The 14,077-nt window shown below is 41.9% G+C and overlaps 1 protein-coding gene across 8 annotated transcripts in view; it reads left to right on the top strand.

Moving 5' to 3' along the window:
• The window catches only part of RBFOX1 (RNA binding fox-1 homolog 1), a 629,150-nt gene that overhangs the window by 548,399 nt on the left and 66,674 nt on the right, over positions 1–14,077 (top strand). For all 8 annotated transcript variants that reach the window (XM_056536207.1, XM_056536206.1, XM_056536212.1 and 5 more), the window contains exons 8-9: positions 9,695–9,827; positions 12,644–12,683. In XM_056536207.1, the coding sequence (XP_056392182.1) occupies positions 9,695–9,827; positions 12,644–12,683 (173 nt within the window). The remainder of the gene's footprint in view (positions 1–9,694; positions 9,828–12,643; positions 12,684–14,077) is intronic.

Raw genomic sequence — 14,077 nt, 5'->3', positions numbered from 1 at the left:
TATATCTCAACATCTAAATCCTGACAGAATTAGTGTAAACCCTGCTCTTTGCTGAAAGGAGTCTCGTGAAGCCTGGAAGGTACTGTAGCCAGGTGATAATGGATGAGTTAGCATGATTTCAGTAATGCCTCTCACAGGCATTACAAGCAGTGATTTCTGCAGCTCATAAATGTTCTTTTTTGTTTTCTCATTTCCCTGACTTCAAAACCTGCTACTCCGCTATCAAGAAATATTACAGACAGTGAAAGACTCTGGTTTTCTGTGCCTTACTGGAAATATAGAGGAGAATAAATAAATAATGCAAAATAAATATAGAACATCCTGAACACAGTCATTTATAAGCAACAGCAAAACTTTTCCTTTTCAATTTGCGGATAGTATATAGATTTCATTTTGGAAAGTTGCTGTGTCTTAAAAATCTTTTTTTTTTATCCGCTTTTGTTCTCCGAGTGCCATTTTGTGCATTATATGCTGCACTTACCGCTATAGAAGATTCTATGGTGAATTATGTAAAGCTTACGTTTGGTAAAGGTTAGAGATGAGCACATTTTTTGAAAATTCGATTCGGCTGATTCGCTGAATTTTCCGAAAAAAATTGGTTCGGTCTCAATTTATTTGCAGCGAATTGCTATTAAAAATGGCTATTTCTGGCCTACAGAGAGCCTCAATACTTTAGAAGACTTGGCATTGCCGTAAGACGCATAGGGAGTGTGCTGTATTAGTTAAATAATACTGTTATTCAGTATGACATGCAGATTAGAGGCATCGCTATTACAATCACTGTCCCAGAGTGGCACAATGACAGAGCCTGGAGGTGGCATCAGAATGAGGAGACCATATAGTGGCTGAATGACACAGTTTGTAGGTGGCAGCAGCATGAGGAGACCATATAGTGCCTGAATGACACAGCTTTCAAATAGATGAACCTAAAAAGTTTTAATTAATGTGCCAGCAGCATGAGGAGACCACATGGTGGCACAGTGACACAGCCTAGAGGTGGCAGCAGCATAAGAAGACAATAATCTGGCATAATCACACAGCCTGGAGTTGACGGCAGCAAGAGGAGACCATATAGTGGCTGAATAACACAGCCTGGAGTTGGCAGCAGCAAGAGGAGACCATATAGTGGCTGAATGACCCAGCCTGGAGGTAGCAACAGCCTGACAAGGCCATAGGGCCTTACAATTGAAAAGATTAAAGGAATGTTTTAATATTTGAATTAAAGATTTTATTTAGATGAACCTAAAACATTTTATTCAATGTGCCAGCATGAGGAGACCATAATCTGGCAGAATGACACACCCTGGAGTTGGCGGCAGCAAGAGGAGACCATATAGTGACTGAATGACACAGCCTGGAGTTGGCGGCAGTATGAGACAGCTTGGAGCTTACATCAGCATGAGAACATATGGTGGCAGAATGACACAGCCTGGAGGTGGCATCAGTATGAAGAGAACATATGGTGGCAGTATGACATATCCTGGAGGTGGCATAAGCATGAGGAGAACATATGGTGGCAGTATGAGACATCCTGGAGCTGGCATCAGCACAAGGAGAACATGTGGTGGCAATATGAGACAGCCTGGAGCTGGCATTAGCATGAGGAGAACAAATGGTGACAGAATGAGACAGCCTGGAGGTGGCATCAGCATCATCAGGAGTCCTGAAAGTGACCCGATGACAGAGTGGGGCGGTGGGTGGCAATACCAGTACCCGGTGATGAGGGTGGGTTAAAAAAAGAACTTGGCATCAGATGTGTGGCATCAGGCGAGTGGCAGGATCATAATAGTAGCTGAGGCAGGTAGGCAGAAGAAAACAGTCTTTTTTGTAAAAGTGATAGTGTGTACAAGTAAGTATTGAGGATATGCAATACGTAAAACGTAACTTTCAATAATATTCTTAGGATAAAATAGATGTACCCAAAATGTTAATTTAACAAAAGGAAAAGTGTGTAAAAAACACCTTGTGCCAACTACACCACCAAGTATTGATGTAATGCAAAGACCTTTTAAAGGAAGAAGGGAACAACGTATGGCTCATTGTAACCAGTGGGGGTAAAAACTTCCCCTGTAAGGCCCTACTCTCGCCCTATGAATTCCCTTGTTTGCAAGTGTTACTTGCCCCAAAAAGGGTGTCCCCACACAGGAAACTCTCCCTAATTCCACCTAAAAACCCTGGAAAAAGGCAGTGATTGTAGGGGGAAATAGGGAGAGGTTCCTTTGTGGGGCGAGTAACACTTGCCAAGAAGGGATTTATTAATGTTAGAGAAAGGCCTTGCAGGGGAAGTTTTCAACCCCACCAGTTACAATGGACTATATGTTGTTCCCTTCCACTAGTGTTGGGCACGAATATCCGCACTTCAAATTTTTATTGCGAATATTGCAAATTCGCGAATAGGCTAATATTGTGAATATATTCGCTATGTATTCGAAATTACGAATATTCACTTTTTTCCGCATATGCGCATATTCCTTCTTTTCATTTGTGGGCCAATTAGAACGATGCAAATACAATTGTCAGAGGTTATCAACAACATCCCTGGCAACCAATAGTATAGTTGCCCACCCCCTCACTGTTTTCTTTCTCAAGTATGCGAATATTCATAAACGCGAATATGACAAATACGTAATATTTGCGAATATAGGAAGAATATTTTTCTATATATTCGCGAAATATCGCAAATTTGAATATGGCTAATGCTGCTCATCACTATCTTCCACCTTTTAGAGGTCTTTGCATCACATCAATACTTGGTGTGTAGGTGGCACACATTGTTTTTGGCACACCTTTCCTTTTGTTTGATTTCAAAAGGAATTTTGGGTACATATATTATATCCTAAGAATTTTATTAAAAGTTAAGTTTTACATAACCTCAATATTTACTTAAGGTCTGATGCCGAGGAAAGTCTGCTAGTGGGGAACACCTTAAATATGTTTAGCACTATCCATATTTGTGAAGTGTTGGTGTGGCACCATGGTCAATCTACATCAGGCATTGGTGGGTGGAAATCCTGGCTGATCCATTCCTGATTCATCTTCACAAAGGTCAGTCTCTTCACATTTTTTGTGGACAGACGAGTTCTCCTTGGGGTTACTATGGCCCCCCGCCGCACTTAACACCCTTTCTGATGGCACACTACTGGCCGGTAGTGTTGCTCGCGAATATTCGCATTGCTAATTTTATTCGCGAATATCGCATATTCGCGAATTCGCGAATAGAGCACTATATATTTGCAATTACGAATATTCTTTTTTTTTTGTTCACAGTACACATCACAGTGATCATCCTCTCTGCTTCCAGCTTGTGTGGTGTAAAGAAGGCTCTAATACTACTGTGTGAGACTGGCATACAAATTTTCGCTTATGCTAATTTTCGCAGATGCTAATTATCTCATATGCTAATTTTCTCATATGCGAATTTTCGCTTATGCGAATTTTCGCATATGCAAATTTTCGCATATGCGAACATAAACGAGAATATTAAGAATTTGCGAATATATGACGAATATTAATTCATATATTCGCGAAATATCGCGAATTCGAATATAGCCTATGCCGCTCAACACTACTGGGCGAGCAGGACAGCTTTTGCAGGGCAAACTCTGCTAGTTGCGGACACAAATCAAGTTTTGGTGCCCAGAAGTACAGCGGATCTTCAAAGTGTGTTGGTAGGGTCATGTCAAGGTATGCCACCACCTGCTGGTCCAGCTCCTGCTCCATGTCTACCTGCTACTGATGAGTTGCTTTACTATGCGGGTGAAGAAAGCTACTCATCAGCGACTGTAGACTCAGGCTGAGGCTGGTACTGCTCCTGCCACCTTACCCCTCCCCAGCAGCCATGGCAGTGGAAGGTGAGCGCAGAGGACCCCCTGAGTCAGACCTGCGAGAGGATGGACGATGGCGCAGATAGGAATCGACCAACTGACTAAGTAGTATGTCTCTGTAGTAGGTCTGTTTGTCCTCCCTTTCGGTACGTGTAAAAAAAGCGCTCATTTTGTGCCGGTAGTGAGGGTCCAATAAGGTGGAGAGCGTGAAGTCATCCCGCTGCCGAATGTTGACAATTCGGCAGTCATTATACAAGCGAGTATGCATTGTGCCATTTGTGCAAGTGACTCAGAGGGACACCCTGCCTCCATCTCCACTGCATACTACCATGGTGTGTCTGGGTCCTCTGTCTCGCCTTCCTCATAACCCTCTAGCTCCTCTGGCTGCTCCTGCTCCTCCTCTTCTGTCAGATGACTATAAAAGTCACCAATTTTGCGAAAACCTAAACTGTGCTCCACTGCCCCCCTCTCCTTCCTCTTCCAGTTCAGCCCCCACAGGGCTCATGTGGCCGTGAGATATAGTCACTGCGTCTCCAGTGCCCAGACCAGCCATCGATTCCAACACGTGTTGTAGTAAATGAAGCAGTGGAATGATGTCGTTCATCTCGTAATCCTGGTGACTGACTAATAATGTGGCTTCCTCAAAGGGCCTGAGCAAACAGCGTTACGTATGAGCTGCCACTGGTTGACATTGAATTTACACAGGGGAGTCCCCTTATCCGCTTGGATCATCAAGAAATCGGTGATGGCTTTCCCCTGTTCGTATAGTCGGTCCAACATATGGAGGGTGGAATTCCAACGAGTGGAAACATTGCAAATCAAACTATGCTGGGGGATACGGTTCTGACGCTGCAGTTCAAGGAGGGTGTGCTTTGCGGTGTATGAGTGGCTGAAGTGCATGCAAAGTTTCCTTCCCATTGTTAGGATGTCTTGCAGATGGTGGGAACACTTCAGGAACCGCTTGACAACCAGATTGAACATTTGTGCCATGCAGGGCACATGGCTCAGGCTTTCTTGTCGCAGCGAGACAAGATGTTCTTCCCGTTGTCGGTCACCATGGTTCCCATTTCCAGTTTTCGTGGAGTAAGCTATTATTCGATTTCTTGATGAATGACTTTTAGCAGTTCCTCCCCTGTGTGACTCTGTTAGCCAAGGCAAACCATGTAAAGAACAGTGTGACACCGGCATGACCTGCACATATGGTATGCTGGAGGGGAACTGAGACTTGTACGCGTAGTGAAGGCTGAATACACAGCGGAGGATGAGGAGGCAGAGTCGCACACTTTAACAGGACCAACGACCTGAGAATGTGGAGGCGGAAGCGGCGTGACCTGTCCAAGTTGCTGTTGTGGCTGTGCAGGAACCACATTTACCCAGTGGGTTGTAAAGGACATGTATTTTTCCTGACCGTAGTTACAGATCCATACGTCGGTACTTCCGTGCACTTTGGTACACACCAACAGGCTCACGGACTGGCCCACCTTCTGTTCCACAAAATTGTGCAGGGCAGGTACTGCCTTTTTCGCAAAGAAATGACGATTTGGGAATCTCCACCTCGGCTTGGCACAAACCATCTGTTCTCTGAAAGGTGCAGAGTCCACCACTTGAAAAGGGAGGGACTGCAGCACCAGCAACTTGGACAGGAGCACATTCAGCTTCTGCGCCGTTGCATGAGTGGGCGCATATTGTTGTCTCTTGGACATGGCTTCGCGGATGGATTGCTGGTGAATGACTGACTCGAAGTAGGAGGAGCAGGAGCATCTGGAGCAACATAAAATGGATATGATACACAGCTCCCTTTGGCTGAGGTGGTGGAGCCTTGGCTGGCTGAAACAGGAAGCGGTGTGCCACGGTTCTCCCAGGCCACTTTATGGTGACACTGCATATGTTGACTCAGGGCCATGGTGCTAACATTGGGACCCTGGCCACGCTTCACCTTCTGCCGACACATCTTGCATGTGGCCAGGTTAACCTCCTTCGGATGCTTGATGAAAAACTGCCACACCGCCGAGAAGCTGATTTGATTGAGTCGATGCATACTGTTGTCTCTTAGACATGGCTTTGCCGATGGATTGCTGGCGAAATGACTGACTCGAAGTAGGAGGAGCAGGAGCATCTGGCGCAACAGAAGAGGGGTATGACAGGCAGCTCCCTTCGGCTGAGGTGGTGGAGCCTTGGCTGAAACAGGGAGCGGCGTGGCACTGGGTGATGCAGCAGGCTGGACCACCGCATCAGAGCCAAGGTTCTCCCAGGTCGCTACATGGTGACGCTGCATATGTTGACCGCTTCACTTTCTGCCGACACATCTTGCATGTGGCCAGGTTAACATCCTCCGGATGCTTAATGAAAAACTGCCACATGGCCGAGTAGCTGATTTTCCCCCAACAGTTTGCACTGATTGACTTCTACTGCCGCCGACTCAAGGAACTGCTGTTCCACTACCTCCCGGGAAGGTAGGCTGCCGCAAAGCGGGTGGTCTACCTCGGGCATGTTTGGCTCCAGACTTCCCACTTCTGCTACCATGCTGACTGCCAACCATGCTACCACCTTGCTGGCTCAGCTGCTGCCTCACTGGCAACCTATAACCCTCTTCTCCTGATGGTGATGAAGTCCCTTCTGCACCAATTGCGACCGGCTTCATCATCATCGAGTTGTGTCTGCACGTCACTGATGTCCTCCTCAGGTTCCTCAACAGTGTCTGCTTCAGGAGCCTGAACGCTCGCAACACACCTCCCACGCCACTCTCCTCATCACTACTTGCCCGCCTAGTGGATGAAGCGGCAGATGTCTCCTCCACTTCTTGGCTGGGCAGTAGCTGCTGACTGTCCTCTAGTAGATTGTCAGATGTCACTTGTGATGAAGTAGATGACTGAGTTAACCAATCAATGACGACAGATGTGTTGCTGGTCGAGACATGACCACTAGCTGATTCCCGGAGCTCAGGGCTCTCGCTGCGACTCCTGCTGCCACTCACCCCTAGTCTGCTTCGACCTCTGCCTGCTCCTGATGAATTTAGGCCTCTGCCACTCCTCTGTGCACTTCCTGGCACTTCTCTGCCTGAAATAATTACTGCATATATGAGGGGAGGACAATACGCTCCACTGCGCTTAAAACAGTATTTGTCTAGAACAGCAGCAGGTGTATACTTTTGGCTGGTCTTTCACAGTAACTAGGCACTTAAGACTTTAACAGGAACAAAATGGTACACCACGTAGATGTATGTACGTGGTATGCACTTATGAGGGGAGTACAATACGCTGGTGTGTACTTTTGGCTGGCCTTTCAAAGTAAGTAGGCCCTTAGCACTATAACAGGATCGAAATCGTACACCACCTATGTATGCACAGGTTACACTTAATAGAGGACAATACACTTCACTACACAACCTGTATTAGTCACTAATAGCAGGTGATTATGGCTTAAAGTGCTCTGCTCACCCTAACTGGCTGGCTGCTATTACCTTTTCAGTTGTTGCACACACCTGTGCTGCAGCACGCACTCGCTGTATAGTACACCAAAAATTGCACTTTCTATCTCAATCTCTCTCCCTTCCCTATCAGTGCTTCTAGGCTGGATTTGTTATTGAGGTAAATTGCTTCTGTAAAAATACTTCTCTGCAAACACTGCTCTCTGTCCCTCTCTCTCTCTCTCTGTTAAATAAAATGCTGATGTCACTGAAATTTCCTGAAATTCGTAACGAATGTGGATTCCTCAGATTCGATTCGCTCATCCCTAGCGAAGGTAGACCCACAAGAACATGGTGTATTAAAGAACTGCCTAAATAGTAATGTTTATGTATTGTACAGTCATCAGCCTTACCTAAGCTCTAAAGGTAGGGAAAGGCGTTGGGGGGATTTATATTCTCTATAGTTTTCCTGTCATATGTAGTTTGCCTATGGATTTGTAATTCACAAAGCACTGCATGTATTTCCATTCCCACTGTTAAATAGAGAGTTTCCAATTATAGCTCTAAATCAAGAAATTACTGTATTTAGTTTTGGCTTCCTGTGAAAGTGATATAAACTGGAACAGAACTTGATACTATAAGTGAACTGAAAAACTACGAACCCAGCTCATTAGCTTTTTGGCAAGCTGGTAAGAAAGCTCCTTAATACCAAGGTCCATTATACAGGCAGATATTTGTATTAGCAATCTTCAATATGATTACTCAATTCATATCACGAGGCATGGATAAATCAGAAAAATGTTTGAAATCATTTTTGAATTATATCCAAGGTTTCTCTAATTGAAAAGGGCTTCAAGTCACGACTTTCAGTCTTAGCCAAAACTTGTATATGCTCAGAAAATGACCCGTATGTGGTCACTAGCTGACTATGTTTGGGCCAGTAAAATTAATGGACCCCATGCATGTCCAATCATGTATATGTTGGCATGTCATTGTGACATATCCATGCCTTCGAGGCACAAACCATATTGTGAACCTAGCCTAAGAGATCAAATAATGATTCCAAACACATATTTACATAAAGCATTATCATCCTCATAATCATTAAAAAAAATTGTGGTCACTCTTTACATGTCAGTTGTCAATGAGATGGTTTTTTCTACATATCTCTGATGTCAGAAAAACTAAGGTCTATTTTTATGATCTTTGCACAACAAAAGAAAATTTTATCGATGATAAGCGCATGTGATTATCAGCAGAACAGGTCAATGAGTGTTCGGTGTAATAAATCGAGTGATCAGCCGACAAATTAGCGAATCCTCATTCATCATCTGATCATATGGTTTTACCCCGTGCAAAAATACTTATTTGTCTGCCTCACATAACCCTGTGTTGGAGTTGTGTGGCCGATGAATGATAGATATAAAGGGCAGCACAAACGATTCAACGATTGTTTGCATAGCCTGCCCGCTCAATAACTGAGCTACACAATAGGCTCATTTAATGAGCATAGATCTAGGAAACTGATCTTATTGGGCAAGTGTCAAGCTTTGTAACACAGCCCTTACTCTGCTATTGTTTTATTGGTCTTAAATTATCCTCTCCTGGATTAAGGAGTCTGGAACTACAGAAATCTGGAAATATTTGTGTTACTCCCCAAGTATTCACAATTAGGGGCCCTAGTTGGTAATGGTGTCATCTCAATAGGATGGAACAGAGAGGGAGGACTTTTCTAGCATGTGATTTGATTGCATGAACCGACATTGTACCTGAAGAATGCATAAACTAAAAATGGATTCATAGAAATAAAAAAATGACTTGTTTCTTCATTGTGTTAGTTTGAGATTATGTCCATTAATATTGTAGAAAGAGTAGCTCCAGCTCACCCCAAGCAAGACTTAGTCGCGTCGCGGATCAGCATGGGCAACGCTGTATAGTTATGTAGAGATGAAAGGAATATCCAGCGCAGTAGCTCATATGCAACAGATTTATTTGGCACAGCAAACGCACAAGTACGGGACAATAGTGACGCGTTTTGATCGCCAGGCGATCGAAACGTGTCACTATTGTCCTGTACTTGGGTGTTTGCTGTGCCGAATAAATCTGTTGCATACGAGCTACCGCGCTGGATGTTCCTTTCATTTATGTCCATTAATGTAATAGACTTTTTTAACCAGGAATTGTTTGTTTACATGTTATGGGAGAACAGTTAAAATTTTTATCTTCCGTCTGGAAATTGATTTTACTACCCATGGGCAGCAAATGATCTGCTGGATCAGCTTTGTTGTTCTGCTGACCACAGCTATATAAAGGTCACAGAGCAGTAGCTCAATGCGATATGTTGCTTGATCATCCATAAGGATGGCCGGTATAACTGTATGCTATGGCATAACTTGATTTTTATCTCTTAAGGATCTGTTGGTACTGTTCTAATTTTCAGTAACATGGTTGTTTTCTATTATAGTACCTGGCTTCCCTTATCCTGCTGCAACAGCTGCTGCTGCGTACAGAGGAGCCCACCTCAGAGGCAGAGGACGCACGGTCTACAACACATTTCGTGCTGCGGCACCTCCTCCTCCAATCCCTGCTTATGGCGGGTAAGAACTACATTTTTTTAATACTATTATAATACTTTCCCAGCAGCAAAAACAAACTACAGAAGAGAGAAATATATGCTATTCTTGTCTTCCCACCGACACTAACACAGCATGTTGCTAGGCCAAGTGCCTGAAGTTGTGCACCTTGCACAGGATATTGAAAAATGACTGTAATTTGTACTGTCATGGTTGGTGGCTTTAAGCATTTGATATGTCACACGTTGTTATGTAAATTCTACTAGAGCTTAAATGCTGCAGAAACAAAGAAATTGTTACAATTGAAGATGTATCTTTGATGATTGCAAACATCTGGTCATTAAGGAGGTTGGATGGAGCTGAGACTGCGCAACTCCCCTCTGATTCAGATTAATATGGTTTCAATGCACCAATAAAAAGAAAAATAAATAAAATGTGTGAGCACAGAATGCAGGTGCCTCTGTTAGAAAATATGTTGTCCGCCACAGCCTAGGATACACCCGATAGGCACAAAAAAAAAAAACAAGTTCACCCGTTGATCTGCTTTATTTAACTAATGTGGATGAAACTAATTTATTCAAGACATCTACATTTTAGGCATCAACCAGAGCAGCTTACTATGTGTCATAACTTGAGCATTGCAGGAGAAGTTGAGGATATAAAGTTTATAGACCAAAGTAAATAAATATGGCATGAACATAAAGCTGTGTGGTAAAAAATGTGCAGTAAAGCTATTATTCATTAAAATGGGAGTTTAGAACACTTGGCGTTGCACCCTTCATTGCCCGTGCAATATCTCAGTTTTCAGCTATCACATCTGGGAGACAGAAATATTCCTAGGTGAAGCCCATACTTTCATACAGCACATATCAAATACATACGAAGCAAAAGCTGAGTTTGTCATTTGGACCAATTTGTCATGATATTGCAAAGTGTTCTCAGTAGGTCTTTGCAGGAAGCAAGTAAACTCTCTTCTCCACAGAGTATAATAAAACAGTTTAATAAATTCAGTTCTGCTACAATTTAGTGGTGTGAAAATGGTAATTCTGGAAGATGTGGAATTATAAGTACCGTACTTTAATAACAGGAGTTTGACAGCTTCATGAGCTAAAGCTAAGCACAGGGCATATCTTTGGCAACTGTATACTATTTGTGTATCCATTGGCTCTGTTTTAGAAGAAATACAGTGATAAAATTACTATATAAAGAATCAGAGACTGCAAGTGTGTTGAATTTCATTCGGAATACTTTTTTTTCAATTATTATTACTAAAACTACTATAAAGTAGTACTAAAGTACAATAAACTTTAAAAAAGATTCAAATGAATACAAGACATAGAAACCTCATGAGATAAAAAAAATGCTTTAGGATTATGCCACACTTTTTTGGTGTCATTGACAGTTTTTTGAGCCATAGCCAGAAGTGGATCTTGTAGGAAGAAAAAGTATTTTTTATATTTTTTACGTAAAAAGCGCTAGTTAACTCCTTGAGGGAGGTGTATATATTATACAGCCATCTATATGACTCTGTAATGTATACACTGAAGAAAGGGATACTTACCATCACATTGCTGGTCTGGGTCTCTTTTTGTGTACCCCCACCTGAAGCAATGATGTCATGAGCCATATAGATGACTGTATAACATATACACCCCCAAAGAGTTACCTAGAACTGCTCAGCAGCACTCATTAACTCCTTCCTTGCTGGGCAGAGCTGTACTCGTAGCTGTAAGCTGCAAGCAGAGCTCAGCCCCGACATTGCCAAGTTTGCACGACACAAACCTGACAATGTTCAAAAGCTCGGTGAGCTCACTCAACTCTATTTCAGCTACACAGAACTTTTTCCAAGGCCCTGCATGATCAAGACATTGCACACTTTTGAAGAAAAGATACATAAACAGATTTTTGGATTTCCCTTGTTCATTGTATCTGTGATAGAGTGGACAATTCCACCAAGTTAAAGTAGTTTTTTTGGGAGTTAAAAAAGTTAGTATAGGCTGGAGGGTAAAAAAGAAATAAACATTTACTCACCCAAGAGTGCTGCGGTTAGGTAAGCATAAAGAATTTCCAAAGCACTATGGTTGCATAGGACATAAAGATTTATTCAAGGCAAAAAATGGACAATGCATTTGGGCGTCTGCTTGCACCTTCCAACAGTGAGCAAGTGTTGGCATTGTGTCAGAAGTCTGAGGGCTGCTTCCTGCACCACCCGGACTTTTAACAGGATGCCAACATTTGGTGGTGTAGAGCCATGAAGAGCAATGCATGGTGTGCTATGTCGCAGTGCTGTAGAATAGCATCAGAGACAGAAATTTTCTTTAAAAAAAAAATAAATACATTCATCTTCTAATATATAAAAATCAGATCTATGCATGATCAAATGGTTATGAATATAAAGAGATGATAATTTATATTTCCAAAGGGATATTATTTATGTGTATACTTGTACTTCTTCCAATAAAGCAGAACACATATTCTGTATCCCTTTTCCAGCAGACTGCAATATTTAGAGCCAATATGGTTCAGATAAAGGTATACATTTATAATGACACTGTGACCTGATGTTGTGCTCCATTAAGCCTTAAAAAGGTCTGTAACACACGACTATTCTGCAGTCTGCTCAGAATCTGCCCTCAACATATCAGAATTATCTATGCCAAATTCAACATTAACTAGAGCATGCAATGCTGGAATGAACACGTGAATATGCACACTGTTTTATCATGTGTAAACACACAAAGAGGGGAGAGGTATTACAACGAAATCTCATTTTCAGGCTTAGTTGGCTGTGTGTTATCTTGCATTGATTTGTACATTCTTTTCTGTATTTATTTTTCTAGTGTTGTTTACCAGGATGGATTTTATGGTGCAGATATTTATGTAAGTATCTATGTGCATTTTCTTTAATAGGCATGCTGATTGTTTTCGGTCATATGGGAAAGAAGATGGTCTTGCCTAATAATAAATTCCAGAAATGTATTTTACGCTTGATGTGGTCATGGAAATATGCATATTTTAAGTCACTCATTAATGTATTTATTGCACTTTGAATACATTCCTGACCAGATCAATATTTGCTTGTAGATTGGAGCATATACTGTAAATAAGAATATTGATGATATCTGACATTTTATACTAGTCCATTATGCTGTAGAATTCTTATTCTAAAGTTTAAAGTACTGTAGTAGCAATTTTTAAGAATGACAGGAATTAACCATGTAAAATATTCAACACTTAGCAGTTTAAACTTACTATTTAAAATATTTGTAGATGTGAATAGACAGCAATAGACAGTTTAGGCCTTCAAGGTGTTGTTTAGCCTAAGGAAAAAAAAAAAAAATGTGACATAAAAACAAAAATAATTCATACTCATCTGTTTCGAACCTTATTAGCTGCTGTTCCAACTCGCCCAGTCCCCACTACTCACTGCTTCTTCTTGGTTCCTGTGACGTCTGAACTACCCCAGCCTATCTCTGGACACAGTAGTGACTTGGCAGGAAAAAACCCTTAGGATATGTTCACTCATACATAATTTCTGTAAACATACCCTGAAAAGTATTTTACAGGGTAATATTTTTTTTTAAATAACATGTTAATACAAAACAAAAAAAAATAAAGACAGTTCCTGCTCTCGATTACCTGGCTGCCACTGGCGACAACAATAATTTGATGAATTGTGTGATCATCAAGTCACAGTTTTAAGGCACCTAAATCCATTGGAAGAGCATTCTCTCTGTTTGTTCCCACTGCCCCCACCCCTTAGGGCAGCAATTGAAAAACTGCTCTATACATGCTCATTTAGAATATAATAGAGCAAATCCAGCTCATCCCTCATCTTGGGTTTCCAACTTCCCACTGATCGGGTCTGATTTAAATTCAGCAGGCTGAAGAACAAAGAAAGGAAATGATCCAGCCAAGTGAAAAACGTACTCGATAAACTTAATTGCACATACCCATGGTTAGGGCACATATTAATGCTAGAACAGTGTTAGGAGAGGGCTGCAGTTTGAGCGTAACTGGGCTCTTATAAAGTGTGCAATAAAGTTTATTGAAATCATTTTTCCACCTGGCCGAATCATTTGCTTTCTTTGTTCTTCATATATACTCATTCATCAGATGGTTTCACAAATCAGATTGATCACATATAGAATTTTGTGATTTCATTGGGGTCACCATCTCAGATACTAGAACCTTCTGTATGATGAAATTGCAATGGCTCTTCCACACAAGTTTTCTACAAAGTGAATGAACACTTCAATCACAGTCACTAATAA

The sequence above is a fragment of the Hyla sarda genome, chromosome 8 (genome assembly GCF_029499605.1).
Source record: "Hyla sarda isolate aHylSar1 chromosome 8, aHylSar1.hap1, whole genome shotgun sequence".
In the NCBI taxonomy this organism is placed as follows: Eukaryota; Metazoa; Chordata; class Amphibia; order Anura; family Hylidae; genus Hyla; species Hyla sarda.
This window is presented reverse-complemented; position numbering and strand designations above follow the sequence as displayed.